The sequence below is a fragment of the Fukomys damarensis genome, unplaced genomic scaffold (assembly GCF_012274545.1).
Source record: "Fukomys damarensis isolate Sample0158 unplaced genomic scaffold, DMR_v1.0_HiC HiC_scaffold_11, whole genome shotgun sequence".
NCBI lineage: Eukaryota > Metazoa > Chordata > Mammalia > Rodentia > Bathyergidae > Fukomys > Fukomys damarensis.
In genome coordinates this window covers 45,548,852-45,565,073 of record NW_022900923.1, presented here as the reverse complement: position 1 = coordinate 45,565,073, position 16,222 = coordinate 45,548,852, and the positions used below count along the sequence as shown (strand labels likewise).

At 54.7% G+C, this 16,222-nt stretch overlaps 1 protein-coding gene across 3 annotated transcripts in view; it reads left to right on the top strand.

Moving 5' to 3' along the window:
- Positions 1–16,222, top strand: part of Plxna2 (plexin A2) — a 204,039-nt gene that overhangs the window by 165,103 nt on the left and 22,714 nt on the right. For 2 of the 3 annotated variants that reach the window (XM_010613161.2, XM_010613162.1), the window contains exons 12-13: positions 10,166–10,317; positions 15,487–15,604. In XM_010613161.2, the coding sequence (XP_010611463.1) occupies positions 10,166–10,317; positions 15,487–15,604 (270 nt within the window). Of the gene's footprint in view, positions 1–6,542; positions 6,657–10,165; positions 10,318–15,486; positions 15,605–16,222 lie in introns of those variants that run through there. The other variant, XM_019205870.2, reaches the window with a different exon arrangement.

Genomic DNA, 16,222 nt, shown 5'->3' with positions numbered 1-16,222 from the left:
AGCCGACACATAAAAAGTTAAGGGAGGAAAAGTTTCTTGGGCTTACAGTATAGAGGATTCAGTCCATAGGCAGCTGGCTCAAGGCGGGGTGGTGTGGCAGAGGAGAAGCAATTCATGGTGGGCAGAAGGCAGTAAAGCAAGCAAGAGGGGAGACAAACCTCTTTCTGCCTCTTATATGGTATTTAGGCTACCGGGATTAGTGCCAAATCAATGAGTGGACTGATTTAGGAATCACCTACCTTTAACCCTAGCATTGCTCCATGAATCAAGAGTGAGTCTAGATGCAGCCCTCTGAAAAAGCCCCACATAGGACTGCATGAAGTTTTGAGGGGATGTCTACACACAAGCCATCACAGTTTTGGCATTCATGTGACTTTCTCCCTATGTGTGTGTCTCTTAAATTATTTTTTTAAATAAGGACACCAACCAGATTGGTTTAAGGCCCACTCGAATGACCTCATTTTAACCTGATTGCTTCTATAAAGACTCTATCTCTAGATAAGGTCACATTTTGAGGAAATGGGAGTTAGGCCTTCAACGTATGAGTTTGGAAGGGGTTTCAACCCATAACAATGAAAATTCTGAATAAAGGGAGGTGTTACCACAGTTCCAAATAAATATATTCACTCCTATATGATTATTTAATTAATGACTACTATACGCCATCATTGTTCTGGGTTGAAGGTCTCCCCAATAAGTGAGTCCTGGGTAAGGAAGCAAGAAGGGCCATCCTCTCCCAGGGTAGGCCCAGCAGACCCTGAGCACTGTGGAACTAGGCCAGCTGCATACAGCCCTCCCTGCAGGCCACTCAGCTTCCCTAGAGAGCCTAGGACAGAAACTTGTAATGCACTCCCTTGGCTGTTGTCTCCTTATAAAAGAAGAACAGGACTGCAGCAGGGCATCCATCTTCACAGCTACTAAGGACACTCGCTCAGGCCATGGACACCAATGGATCAGCCACATTCTAATTCCAGGGGTCCTAATGATAGCTTTTCTGTAACAAGACTACTCTGTGCCAAACTGTGCAGTTTGCATACTTACTCCTCAAAAAAAGAGCTTTAAGATGGCTATAATTATCTAGAAAGGGGAAACAATACTCAAGGAAGTAAATCATTGGCACAAAGCCACACATCTGGTTAATGCCCAAACGGGGACTGAAAACCAGGACCCTGGCTTGTGAAGGTGGACTCCCCGCTCAACGCAAGGTGGTGGTTGCCTCTCTCAATCAGAGGGATGGGGGTACAGACTCCCCCACCCCAAGTATGGCCAAGATGGAGCCTTTTCCCTGTCTTCCCAGGCATAGCTTGGCCCACACCGGCCCTGTGACTGGGGAGCGCCACCATGAGTGGTCTGAGCCCACGGTGGGACTTGGGTAATCACACCTGCCTTTGGGCACAGGGAAGCTGGATTCCCTGGGCTGGCTCTGACCTCTGGCAGGTGGGGCCCCAGGTCACAGCCCCAGAGCTGGTGCTCAGCAAGTGGCCAGGAAGCCACACATCAGGATTGGAGAGAACATCGCTGTGGTGCTGTGCCAAGCAGGGCTGCTGGGCTCACCGTCGCCTCTGTGCTGCCCACTGTCCAAGTTTTACTTCATGAATTTTTCAACTGCAGTAACTTCGCTGACCTCACCAGTCCATGCTTAGGGAATATAAATTATCTTTAACGTTATCTTAGATCCATGTACTGGGGAAAGAAAATCAATTGTAGAAAACAGTGGACACTGCTCTTCAAAACCAAGCATAAATAATTTTCGATAACTCTGATAGTTGGAGATGACCCATCGCTCCTGCTGCCTCCTGCTGTCCCACTGCCCAAATAATCTAAAGGAGATCGTTTTCCCCGCATTGCAAATGCATTTGCGAGACTATTTGGAAAGCTGGGATATTTGTAAGAATCAATCTGCAAGGCTGCACTACGTGTCTGCAGGAAAAGCCAAAAACCACTGCCCGGGACCAGAGCAACTCGCTGCAAAGCTCCCAACCAAAAAATAAATAAAGTGAAGAAGTCAGCCAGCTTTCCAGAGAAACAAGCCGGCACTCTGATCTCCCGTTCATTTATTTGCAGGCCTCATTAATATAACATCACTGCAACAAACAGCTAACGGGGGATGGTGTCAGGATGAATAATGGAGTTACTCTGCTCAGATAACAATTAGGCTTTGAATGCACCATCAGCTAAGACAGAGCCAGCGAGGAATCACGCCGGGCAGGAGGGCTGGCACCTCGGAAGCAGTAGATTCCTTCAGAGCTCATCAGCTGGGCTCTCACCTCCCCGACAAGGTGCACACGTGCACACACACACTCACGAGGTGAAGAAGATGTGACCTGTGCTGTCACGGACCCAGCATCCAGGTGTCTCTGGAAACTCGCAGGCCTCTCTCGGGCATCACTGCCCTCTGAAGTTGGGAAGACACTGAGCATCGGGAAGGGAGGGTGCGTGGCTGCGCAGAACTGCACTTGAAACCCCAGGGTCAGACTCAGGGCAGGGGGAGAGTGACCCTGGGCTGGGGACGCAGGCTAGACAGGCCCTTCCCGGAACAGCTTCCCGGCCACCCTGCAGTCCCCCTCCAGCGGCTTCAAAGGCAGACCCTCCCTCCTCCTCTTCTGGGCCCAGTAGGGGAGACGCTGCAGGCCGCACTCGCACAGCCCGCTGTCACTAGCCAGGCTGTCTGCCCCTGCCGCACCCCCACACAGGATGCTCCTTATATCAAAGCCAGTTGTTTTTGTTTGTTTGCTTATTTGTTTTTTGGGTTTTTCTTTTGTTTTCTTGGTACCGGGGATCGAACTCCGGTCTTTGCACTTTTGAGGCAGGCAGCCGAGCCACTGAGCTAAATCCCCAGCACAGAGAGGTCCAGAGAGCACAGGGACGGTGACCAGCAAAGCTGACCCGGGCTCCTCAGAAAGCAGCAGAGCACGGTCTGGACTAAGCAAAAGAGGCTGGAAAGCAGGCAGGGGAAACCAAGAAGCGGGCTGGTGTGAGTGCTCCCCGGGGGATCCCCGGCTCTCCCCCAGGAGCAGGAGGTGGCCCACCTGGCAGGCTGTCTGGTTGGATAGAGCTGGCTGTGTTCTGTCCCCCAGGGTTCCCCTTCAGCAGCTTCCTTAACCTTGGGGGGCACCATTATTCCCCACCGGAGAAGTGGGATGACAGTAGTACTACTTACATAACTTGCTGGGAGCCCTAAGTGGGACACAATCCGAACACCCCATTCGGATTTCTGACTCATTAATGAGCACCTAATCATTATTTGCCTCATCAATAGGCATTATTATCAGAACAATCTTCAGTGCTCCGGAAGTACTCCCTTGCTTGTCTTCCTCTCCCACCTATCTGACCCTATCGGCCAGGAGACGTAACTGGAGGAACACAGCAGCTCTTGGTGGGAGCCCAGCTTTCCAGAGTTCCCACGTTCCTCTGAAGAGACCCCAGCTCTGCCCCCGCCAAGGCTCTGTCCAGGTCCCTGCCCAAGCCTGACCGTGGGAATGGCAGTCCCCAGCACACAGCCACCCCAGGACTCTGCCTGCAGGCCAAGCCCTGGGCCTTCCCACCCTTCTGCCCTGTTCCCACGTCAGCCGATGCAACTGCTCGCGCCCTTGGGCGGCTTTGTGGCACAGTTCCAGCTGAACCGTTCAATTAGCGGCTGCAAGGATGAGGGCAGACACTGCATCCTGGTGGCTGCTTCCTGGGACAGAGCACTCATGGAGGAAAACGAATGTGACAGAGTCTGGCAGAAATGCAGATCCAGCCCAGGGGCCTAGCAAGCTCGCCAGGGCGCACCCAGGACCTGCTGCTGTCAAGGTGGGGAGCGAGCAGGTAGAGGACCAACCCTCCCTCCCAGGGGCTCCTGGAAGTTTCAAGGAGGCCTCTTCCCAGGTGCAGGTGTGCCCTCCTCCCACATCCTGCTGCCCTAGGATGGCATGAACCCGTGCATGGCCAAGGCCGGCCTCACCACTCATGGGTGGCCAGGCTGTTTTCAGGCGGGGTTTATTGTGCTAGACTGAGCCCTAAAGTACCTCCCAAGCCTGCCTTCTCAACCTGCAGACAGCACACAAGCTGGGCTCCATACTCCCTCAGGTGCCCATGCCCTTAAGACAAGGTAAGGACCCAAGTCAGAGTCCCATTGAGATGCAAATCCATGTTCCTTCAAGGAGAGAACAGCTATGAAAGATGCCTAAATGGGGTGAGAAAACAAAGCACATGCAGAGCTATCTACCGGTTCTGGTTCACTCTCCCCGTGGCAAAACCGCAGCCATCCTGGCTGGGACAAGCGGAGGGAAGCTGACCTCACAGGCCACCAGCCTGGGGTCGTCCCCACACTGGAAGGACGCATGGAGTCCCAGGAAGGTTGAGGAGTGAAGTCTCCAAAGGAATCTCAGGGCTGAAGATAGGGTCTGCAGAGGAAAAGCCAGGGGTCTCCAATATCTGGAAGATACTTGAGGAGGAGGAGGAGGACGAGGACGAGGCAGCTATTCAGTCTTCCATTCAGCAAGGGATCAAACTCGAAATTGGCTTAAGGGAAAGCAAGGGAGATTACAGAAGAGCTTCTTAATGATTCTGATATTAAAACGCTTTATCACTCACTCCCAAGCAACGTAGACTTTCATTCTTCCAGGTATCGTCAAAGAATGCAGCCTGCTCTAGAATGCTTGTGACCAGTGTTTCCCAGGAACAGAAAATGGGGGTATTTATCGCAACCATCTCTGCTGTCAGTGTGCCAAGCACCGGCTTGATAGAACAGCAAGACCGTCCCTGGCCCAAGAGAGGCACTGACTTGAAGGGAGTGGCTATAGTGCAGTGTGGCAATTGTCTTGAGGTGTTCAAAAGGCTGGAAGGTGTCAGAGAAGGGGCTGCATGTGCTGAGGAGTTGGGGAAAGTCCCCAAGACGAGGTGTCTTTGGAGCAAGACTGGGCAGGATGGCAGGCGCTTGGTGGTGAGGCTGCCTCACCGCCAGAGACCACAGCGTGTCAAACACACAGGAGTGTCACTCACGAGCTCCCCCAGGTCGCCCCTGCACACCCCTGGAGAGCTGAGCCAGAATCTGCAAGGGGTGGGCAGTGGATGAACACACAAGTGAACACCCGACTCTCACAGCAGTGACTTCTGAGCTTTTCCCAGTCCTCTACTCCCGGTCCCCAGTTCTGCAGTCTACGAGGGGGATTTAGATAGCTTTCCAGTCCACAGTCTAAGCTGTGCTTAAAAGCATGGGCTGAAATCAGTCAATATCTTAAGCTGTTCTTTTCCTTCCACCTTCTCCCTACTTCCTGATGCACAGCGTGCGCATGTGCACACACACACACACACACACACACACACACGCACTCCAAGCTGTCAAATCATTTGTTTACATGGGTGTCTCATTCAAAATTACTTGCCTGGAAGAACTGGCTGAATTAATTGTGAAATGCTGCACCCAACCCCAGGTGGCTAATAGCTGAGGGAAGAAGAAATGGGCAGGAAGAGAGGGAGGAAAGAGCAGAGGCTGTTTAGACCGGGCCGCTGTCCTCTGAAATTCCCCATGGTGAAAGGGTGGCATCCAGCGCAGACTGTGCCCCGTGTGGAGCTCGGAAGCCACCAGAGCCACCACTCTGCCCAGGCTCGGCCTGCAGCCCCCTGGTGTCTGTGCTTGGGTCCCTCCCATGTCTGCCCTGAGCTCCCTGGCCCCATGTTCTCCGCGCCATCGGCAGGAGAGCTCCAACATCTCCAGGCTCCCCACAACACGACCCCGCTGCGTTTTCATCACCTGGGGATCCACAGATGCAGGGAAACACAGGGAAGGAAATCAGCAGTTATGGAGACCTGCTTTCTGCACCAAGATACCAGGGCATTTCCAGATGCCCTTGCTTAGTCTCCACCTTGTCCTCAGGAGGCAAGCCGTATCCTCTGCTTTCAGGTGAGGACATTCAGTCCAAGGTTACAGCCTCTGCATCAGAGCTGCCATTCAGAGTCTGGTCTGCCTGACTAGAGGTTGCTTGTTCTCTTCCTGCCAGAGCCGCATGAGCTTCAGATGGTCTCTCTTCCCTACCCACCTAGCCTAGAGCAACCCACAACACAAAAGCCACCTGGATCCTAAGCCAAGATGAGTGGATCTGCCCGATGTGCTGGCCACATTCAGTGGGTCCTCAGTCACAGGGGACTCTGCATGACTCCACCCACCGCCCTCTGGCCCACACCTGTCCCCAGCCTGTAGGCCCACACTCCTCTCAGATCTTCAAGGCCTTCTCTGGAGGTCTGCAGCCATAGGTGGGGGCTTAGCCTGTGTGTCTCTGTAGCCCCTTTAGAAAGTCCAGACCAGGGCCGGGGATGTAGCTCAGTGGTTCTGCCGCCTGCCTCGAAAGCGCAAGGACCTGAGTTCAATCCCATACCCCCCAAAAAAGAAGAAGAAAGGCCAAACCTGGTTCCTGTTGTGGAACGTGGCCCACTTGCCTGAAGCCTCATGCTGCTTTTGAGAGAACACTGGGTGCCGTTTTGTGGGAAAGGGGGCTGGGGACCCTCAAGCTGCCTGGTCTGAATGGTATCCTGCAGGGTCCCATTCCTTTTCTCTGCAGAAGAAATCCTTCCCCGGTGAACCTCTCCTCAGTGGCCTCCCCCCAGGAAAAATGAAGGAACAGGACACCAGGTTCCTGCCACCGCAAGCTAGCACGTGAACGTCATGGGCTTCTGCCCACTCCAGCCTCCTGCAAGGCTGCAGGTGGGGTGCTGTCTTATGCAAGTGACTTCCTCTATTTCCTGGCCCTCTAAGCACAGACCTCCATCTTGACCCTCTTTGATTTTTTGAGCTGGGAAGAACAAGCATGTTCAAAGGCACATTGATTTTCAAAGTGCATTTTATATACGGGAACCACTTGTATCTGGTAGGACCTGGAGGACATATAATAGAATGGAAGACAGGACTAAGGAAGCGAAAGCAACTAGAACCTAAAGGACCACAAAACCAGGCCAGGAACTAGATTCTCTGCCTTGGTCACGGTCATGGACACTGGGAGTTTTCAGAGCAAGTGTTTAGTAACCTGGTCAAGCACATGCTCCCCCTGGCAGCTGGGCACAAGTTGGGTTTACATGGAGAACTGTGGAGACCCTTGTGGGCAGAAAGAGAAGAGAAGGTGGAGCTTGAACCCCTGCTTCAGAACACACAGATTGCAGGCACACAGGAGTAAGAGCCAGTGGGGCCGGGGGACCGTATTTATGACACGTGGCAGGCGAGGAGAAGGAATCAGTTGGTGGCACATACAAGATTCCTGGCTGGGTGCAGTGATTCCATTAACCTTGAAAGAGAATCTGAGAGCATAATTGGGCTGCGGTGGGAGGAAGAAAAATTAAGAGTTCATTTTTAGACACGGGGAAATTTGAGGTACCTGAGGGATGTGCGTGGGGAGGTGGAGATGTCCAGTAGCAGCCAGGTATGTGGCTGCAGAGCCCAGGAGAGAGGTTGGAGCCAGCAACATAGATCTGGAAGTCGACAGTAACGGCAGCCTGGGGAGTCCTCTTGCAAATCAAATAATCCCCCTCATCGGTGTTTTGGAAATCCAGACTTTCACACGCCAATTTTGCTCTAAGCAAAGAAATATAAGCCATGCATGCCTTATACGCCCAAGGCAGGAAAGGGGCTCAGTTGTCCCCGTCCTGAGCTCTGCTGCTGCCTACACAAGGTGGTGATGGAGGACACTGCAGGACATGGCCTGGAAAGTAGCCACTCCGGAAGACCCAGCCTCCCACTAACCTGGCACTAAATCAGGACCCTGGAGGACCCTGGTGGATCCCAGCAGCTGTTTTCTGGACCTACCTGTGTGTGACATTATCTTCATGTCAAGATCGTACTCTTGCAAATAATTAGGGGACAAGGCATCTTCCTTCTCCAAACAGTGCCAGCTGAGGCTTCTGGCGGAGCTGTGTGGACACCTTGACCGCATGGTGCCCAATGAGGGACCACGCATCTCACCACAACCTGAGTGTCGGGAGGAAGCCCTGTGGGGACCTAGCAGCAGCAGGGAGCGACCCCAGGGGCCCTGCCAGCACCACGGCACCTCCACAATGCGTCCCCCGCGTGCTACCTGCAAGGTGGAAATATTTTTAGGCTTTCCAGAAAGATTTCATTTCACAGCTTTTCTGAAAGGTTGTAATTAACTGCAGTGAGCAAAAGAATGTATTTTTAAAAATAAAAGTAGGGGGAAGGTGAGGGGAACCAATCACCACAGTCGCACCAGCTCCTCTGGGTAGGTGGGTTCGTGGCGGCCAGGTGGCTGGAGGTGGATGGGAGCCTAGAGCACAGCCCCGGTCTCCAAAGACGCACACATGGGCAGTGCTGCTGCCTGGCTGGGTGGGGGTTGACCCCCGCCCTGGGTCTTTCCCACCAGCATCCATCTCCCAGGACTGTGCAGGGGAGAGAGGAACCACCAGGATGTCATTGTTGGGTATTTTTAGTCTCCAGGGGCTTCCGGTCCCCCGCCAGCCTTTTCCTCTTTGCTTTGTCCTTCTCTGCCTCCGCAGAGGCACTGAGTCCCCAGCCTGTGCCTCCTTGTCTTATTCCATGTGCCTTGTTTAGTTTTATTCGTAAGGTGAGCTATTTTCTTCCCAGGAAAGGGAACCAGAGCCACAGACAAGATGAGCTGGGCAAACGAGCCCCCAGTGAGGGCTCTGCTGGTGAGCAGGGGGTGGGAGCACTGACCAAGGCCCACAGAGGAAGAGAGGTTGGGAGGCCTGAGTTCAAGACCTGGCTCGGTGGCCAACCTGCTGAGAGCCCCCAGGTCTGAGCAGCACGTGGACGGAAGTGAAACAGGACACTGAACCCAGCCTCCCCGATGCCTTCTCTGCTCACTGTCCACTGGGCATCCATTTCTGGCACGTTGGCGTGCACATGACAGGAGCATCACAGGAGGGAGAGAGCGCCCTCTGGGGGAAGGAGAAGCCTTTCCACCTGTAATCAGTCACCTGTCATCCCCACCCCAAAGCGTGGAGTGGTGGAGGGGGAAATGTCCAGCTGGTCCAAGGACTCAGGGCTGCATCTCTTCCCAGGGGCACCATCCTGAGACCCTGAGGACTGCTGGGCCATGAAGTCCCCTTGCTTTTGTCCTCCTTCTTTGGTCTTGCCTTTCTTACGGCTCATTGAAAAAGAGTTCTGGGTGTCGTTGCTTCTCATTCTTCCCTTGTAAGTGAGGGTCTTCTCACTCCAGTTCCAAGAGTCTGTGTTCCTCTGCTGTCTGGGATCCAGTGCACTTCTAGTTTTTTCCTACTTCAGGTAACTACAGACCACAAAGTGGTTGCTGGGTCTCAAAAAAAAAAAGAAAGAAAGAAAAATATTTCCAAGAACCTAATCTGTTCCCAGACAGAAGTTTACACATTGGGAGAACTCAGTTCTGCTGCTCTGTTTCCTATTTGAGTCAGAGCAAAATGAGATAGTCAGCATTTGGTGGCTGATTTTAAAAATGAGTAAGTAAAGGATCTTTATTTATAGGAAGTCAGCAGAAATTTGGAAAATCCTAAAGTCACCTCTTCTCTTTGACCCTAACATGCGTCATAACATTTTTTTCCAGAACAAAGGCAATATGTTATCCCTACAACCATACCCGATCCCACCCCATCCTGCTCGCAGGGCTTTTCTTCTCTGTGGTATCACGCTGGGCCCCAGATCTTTATCCCAGCTGCCCTGACTGCAAGCTCCTTTCAGGCAAAGCTCCCACCTCCTCACCCTTGCAGCCCCACAGGTCCAGCACACCAGAGCGGAGGTAGTATCACTGTTCTATCATAAAGCCCTCTGCTTTACAAACTGTTCCACGCGCACCTTCGTCTCGGGATCCCCAATCCCCCTGCCGGGTTGGTAGGCTTAATACTCCCTTCACCATGAAGAGCTGCAGCCAGAGAGATTATGGGATTTGATTGCAATCAGGCCACTTGTGAATTAGAGACAAGGTCTCAAACAGTGATTTCCTGCCTGGGGTCCAGAATTCTTTCTGATAAGTTTTGCTAAATATTTATGAAGGAGGACTGAATGACTTAACCAACTAAGTCACATTAAAACAGAAGATGACCTTAGGATTCTAGAAAAGCCAAAAAGTGTGAAAGAGACACACACGTCAGCCGGATCCCCAGCGTCTGCCCAAGTCCTTAAGCCCAGACCTACTCTTGGTCCATGCCTGGGTTGACCAGACTGACTAATCCTACTTCCCTCCTGCAGATTTTGACAGTGTCTGGACCACCGGAAGGAGGGACCCGTGTGACCATCCATGGCGTGAACCTGGGGCTGGACTTCTCCGAGATCGCACACCACGTGCAGGTGGCTGGGGTGCCCTGCGTGCCCCTGCCGGGGGAGTACATCATCGCTGAGCAGTAAGTCCCCAGCCAGCCCTTTTCCACGGGAGCAGGGGTGCAGGAGGAAGGGCCTCCCCTCTTCTCTGCGGTATATCCAGGGTTTACCTCCCACCACCTACTCCTCCCGGGGCACCTGCCCCAGGAGCCTCCCAAGCTACCTCCTACCCTACTCCATTTGATTGCCTGCTTCCTGCTTCCTCGGGCATCAGGGCCCCAGTGCCCACTCCACCCCTCACTGAGTCATCACCTGCCTGAGGACAGGGTGCTGCACCAGGTTCCTGATAAGCACAGGCTCCTGCTAGGGCTCCTGCCCCTCCCACCTGTGCCATTGGAATGCACCCTGCACAGTGGGCTGTGGGCAACAATTTGTTGGGTGCATGGGGTTCTGACAGCAACTTAATCCAAGCAGGGCCTCCACCGGAGCGAATTCATTTATTTCACTAAGGGAAATGTCAACTGAAAATTAGAAAATAGGCACGTAGTGGCAGACAGGCGGGCGGGCAGGGCTCTGGGAGTGACATACGTTCCAACTTGGGGTGTTCACTTGGCAGTGGCGGCCACTGCGCACTGCTGAATAGGAGGTGGGCAGGAAGCTGGGGGCAGGCGGGTAGAGGGAAGGAGGCTGCCGCTCTAAGGAGAAAGATCACCAGGTCGTTCTGCACAACTGTCTTGTGAAGTCAGGCCAAGCCACCCTGGCTGCAACCAGAACACAGCCAGTGCGGCACAAGGCAAGAAGGGTGAGACCGAGAGCAGGACTGTGCCGGGGCTCCCCGGACTGAGCCCTGCTGCCCGGAATGCCTGAGAGCCAGCCTTCCATGGCAACCATAAAAGTGACATCACTTTCTCTTTCATCAGCACTTTGCCGTGAACAGGACACTTTCTCATCCACGCTGTCGTGTTTAGTTGGTCACTCGTCATCTGGCAGGAAATTTATTCTTTTTGCCACTTTCAAAAACAGGAGAGAGCACAGTACTCAGGGAGGCGAAATGACCTTCCCAGTTGCAGCCAAGGCGGAAGTGGGTCTCAGGTCTGCTGACCTCCGTCCAGGACACTTCCCTTCTGTAAAGCCATGGGGCAAGTGTCCAGGGTAGGAGGGGCCTGAGGGCTCCATGGCCCATTAGCTGGTGGTTTTCGGGCTCAATGCCATGACTCCAGCACGGGCCAGAGAAGGCTCAGGGATGGAAGGGGTACACTGCTAGTCCTGAGAAGCTGGGGTTGTGGGCAGGAAGGAGACCAAGCTGACCTGATCCGTCCCACCCTTCAGGGATGGCCCTTCACTAACAACCTCACCCCTGCAAGGGACAAGTCCTGGAGGAAGGGCTGGCCAGGCCCACAGGGGGGTGGAGTGGGGACCTGAGCGCTCCAGAGCCAGCAGCAGAGGAGAAAACTGCCAGGTCAGGAGCTGCCCAGCCTGCAGAGGTGGCGGCAGCTAGCCAGACTGCGCTAGGCGCTCGGTCACAGTGACCCCGAGTCCAGCCTGGCCTCCAGGATGCGCCTGGGGAATGCAAGCCACTTTCTGGCCTGTTCTGAGAGGCAGGAGGACTCATACTCTAAGTTGCAAAGAGCCTGGTGAGATTTGGGATTGAGCTGTGCTGAGCCCAGCGGGTGTACTGGCCAGTGCTGTGACCATAGCAAGATGCTCGGCCCCCCTGATCCCTGTGAACCAAGGGTGCTGGACAAATGCAAGAAGCCTTAGTTCTTTTAACAAAGTCAAAGGTGCCGCACTTGTCTGCACCTCAAGAAGAGAAGGGAGGATGCACGGGGCCAGGGATGCCCCCTGGGTGCTACAGGGACCAGTGCTAACTCTAGAAAGCCATGTGCGTCCTGTCCACTGGCCCAGGACAGGCAGGAAGCCACAAAACCCCCGCACCTGCTGGATGCGCCCCACTTTCCAGCTGTGCCAGGCTCGTTACAACTCCTGAGGTTTCAGAGTTCGTCAGCCTCATTAAAGCCTCCATCCTGGGCAGTGAGCAGCAGGCTCCATCATCACAGATGTCTGCAAGAGAGGAATTTGGCTCAATGGGCTCAGGGCAGAGTCCCGGGCGTGGGCAGGATTAGCGGGCGCAGTAATGATTCGCCATATGCTGGTGCCGCGCCGTCTATCACTCAGCAATTAGGCTAATGTTGGCTAAAGGGCCCGCGTAGTCCTGTAATCAGCACCCCACAGGTCTGGGGAGGGCTTCATGATTCCGCAGCAGGGCCATCTCCATCGGCCGTGGGGCACTCATTAAGCTGCTGCTCAGCCCTCAGGGGCCAGGACTTTGTGTGAGGCCCCCGAGCCCCGGTCCTCAGACCCCCGTGCTACCCCACTACTCCCACAACCACAGACACAACCAGGCGGATGTCAGGTCTGTACCCCATGACTGGAAGCAGGTGTAGTATGGGACAAGGACCCTGGGCTGTCCGGGGACTAGAGGTCAAGCTGCTGATGAGCTCAGCAAGCCTGAGCAAATCACTGTGCTCCAGGACCCTCAGACATGGTGTCTGGAACGCACCTATAGGGACAGATCCTGTCCACGATCCCGTCCATGGTCCTTAAGGTGCTGAAGCAGTGGGCACATCGGATCTGCAGCTGCTCTGTGAGAAAGTTGGCAGGGGCACCAGTGTCCCCGAAGCCCTGTCAAACAGGAGTCCAATCTCACATGTCAAAGCTGGCCATGCGCTTTAGTCCATGGCCTCAGTTTAGAAAGAGAACGTGGGCGTCTCTAGCTCTTGCCTCCTAATGACACATAAGGATCGCAGAGCCACTGGGAAAAGACAGGGAAGGCAGGAGGTCCCTGTAACCATAGGACCAGGCTCTGAGGCCTGTTGGGGGGTGATATGCACAGCTGGTAGGTCCCGGAGCCTAGGGCATCAGCCGCAACCCCCAACATCCTCACTTCCACCACCACTGCCACGTGTCCACCCCCAAAGGACGCCCAGAGCATCCTGTGCAATGGCATGGAGTAGTCCAAGGCATGAGCTTTGGGGTCGGGCTGGACCCGCCCCAGTGGCAGAGCCTGGGGGTGGCAGGAGCGCCAGTCCTGGGTGCTCTTGTCGCTCTGAAGGTACAGAGTCGGTGGTGCTGTCCTGCCATCCTCGACAGCCCCTTCTCCTCCTCACATCTGCCTTGAGCCGCCCATCTCCCCAAGTGCACAGAACAAGTGCACAGACCCCTCCAGGCCTGTGCATCCTTCCCGAGACCATCAGAGGACACTGAGACTGTTCCAGAGCCATGTCAGTGCTTAAGTCTCCCACGTCCTTCTCTCCAGTGGCCACTGCTGGCCACACCCTGCCTCACTCAGCCCAGGACGAGGAAAGGGCCCCGCTCTGTGACGAGGACTGCCCGCCCGGCCCTGCCTCTAGCCCTTCTGGCCAGGGGCTCTCAGGTGGTCTTCTTCCTCTCCCAGGCATTCATCCCCTAGGGCGTATCCTTTGGGTCCTGAACGCTGAGCAGAAAATGCGTTCAGAAAGAGCCTGCGAAGAGGCCGAGCCCCCCTCAGCCCCCTGGCGACTGCTGAGAGCTCGCCCTTCCCAACAGCCCAACCTCTAGGGTTGCCCATCCTGTGTGCTCTTGTTTTTCCTTTCTCCCCAAATTCTCACCAGCAAGGATTTCTTTCTTTTGCTCCTGGAGGACGCTCCCACAGTGGTCCCAGGCAGCGCAGCCCCGTTAGACCCTATTAGAGCAGACAGAAAGGCAAAGCTTGTCTCCTGCCTCGTCTTCCCTGCCACCGTGAATAATCCACTCCTCTGCAAGCTCCTTAGCATGAGGGCTGTGCACTGCAGAACGGCAGGGGCTCCAGGGGGAGCAGGGGCCAGCACCCTGGAAGCAGGATGGAAAGTTCTATTCCCGGCGGGCAGCAGCGTGGAAACAACCACACATCATACCTCAAATTAAGCTCCTCTAGTACTCCACTAAGGAGGCTTAAGGAGATGGTTTGGTGTCAGAGACCAATAGATGATCACTCTGCTTATGCCTGTGCACAATTAATGTATTTATTCGTTGAGAGAAGGAAAGAATACTCTCCCGTCACATTCGGGGCTTTCTTGTGGCATCTAATATGCTAAACGTAACAAGACAGTTATTGCATGTTAAGTAAATATTCGCCAGGCGTGAAAGTACTTATTTGGGATTAACTGTTATGAAGGAGACGGACACCGGTGGCATGCTGGGTGTGTTAGCACACAGCGTATTTGTTTAATGCAAATTTTATTACATCGGAATGAAATCTCTGTTTAGTTACCTTCCTTCCAGGAGAAGCTGTTGAGTCAGACCTGGATCTTCCCTGCTGTGCCAGGATAAAGTGAGGGATTAGCAGAGGCGGGGGTCTGTTTTCCTGACTCCCCACAACGCACACCTGCCAGGGTCCCCAGCCTACTCCAACCCCTACCTGGGTGGGAGGTGAGGAAACCCACCTGCCCTGTGCTCTCAGCCTGCCTTGCGCTGAGCCCGTGAGCCTGGGCCCTGCAGGTCCTGGGAGGCAGAGCTGGAAAGAACCTGACTCCAATCCCCGCCTTTCCTGGAGGCTGCCAGAGCTTGACTGGCCCTGTCACTGCAGTCTCAAGCCGGGAAGGCACCGCAGGCATCGATCTGGCCACCATCCCTGTGCACTGCACCTCTCCTGGTGCCTATGAGAGGTGACTCCAGTGGGCCTCCCTTGCCTCCCGCCCTTGAGCTCTGCCTTGATTAAGTGCGCGCCCACTGTCAACTGTGGCCTAATGAACTCATCCAGCCTCCTCCACCGCCCAAGGCTGCAGCCTCACTCCCCCTTCCATCCTGGGCGGCTCTACTGTTTCACTGTTGGCACAGATTATCTATGCCCTTAATGTGCTGCAGGAAACCATCCACCACTGAATCAGCTACAGACAGGCAGACAGGCCCTCACCACCCTTCAGGGTTAGGAGGGGACATCTCTTAAAGTGCAGCCTGCCCCTGCGGCCCTCTGTGGAACGTCAGATCCAGGGTACCTGCCCTAGACTGGGTACTGGAGACCACAGGCCCGGGCTTTGGGTTAGGCCAGGATCAGAGGCCTTAGACAGGCCCAGGCACCCTGCCCAGCACACAGGAGACCCAGCCCAGAGGGAGCGCACCTTGTCGGTGCCTGGCCCTGCGCTCTGCGATGAGCTGTCACTGTGGCCAGTGAGCACACAGGGCAGGGGGGGCTGCTCCCAGCCAGCCTCTCACCGGAAGGTCTGCTCCCTCCACAGGATCGTCTGCGAAATGGGCCACGCGCTGGCGGGGGCCACCTCCGGGCCCGTGCGCCTCTGCATCGGCGAGTGCAAGCCAGAGTTCATGACCAAGTCCCACCAGCAGTACACCTTCGTGGTGAGTGCGAGTCCAGCTGGCCGCCAGCACCCTGGGGGTTGGGCTCAAGAGCAAAGCTGTGCGGGCTCCCAAGGCCCAGGGGCCCTGGGCAAGAGCTCTCAGAGCAGGCCCTCTGGGAAAGTGGATGCCAGGCACTGGCCCTGCAGTGTGGTGTTCTGCTCTAATTCCGGGCCACTGAGCACACATGCTCTGAGGGGCCTGACCAACAGGTCTGCGTTTGTCCAAGCTTCGTTTCCTGCCCAGGATATTTTAAGTGCAGATTCAGAGGGGTTCCTGAAAGCAACAAGGACAATGCCTCCGTGCACAGGACGAGCAAAGGGTACATGAGCCAGAGGCTGTGTCGGTGCAGGCACACACACATGCAAACACACACGCGTCACAACTTCTTCATGCTCGGACAACAGGCAGTGGCATCACGTAAATTCTCTGTAAGGCTGGTGCTAAATCCACATCGAATCGATTACCCACTTCTGAGGCCCTGGAGTCTGAGGATGCCAGATTCATTCTGAATCAACAATAACTTCCTTCTGGGCCCTGACAGCTGTTGTCTAACACTCGCCTGCATGGCCACATCCAGTACCTCGTTAGAAAGCATTAACACAGGCAGATGAGGTCAAA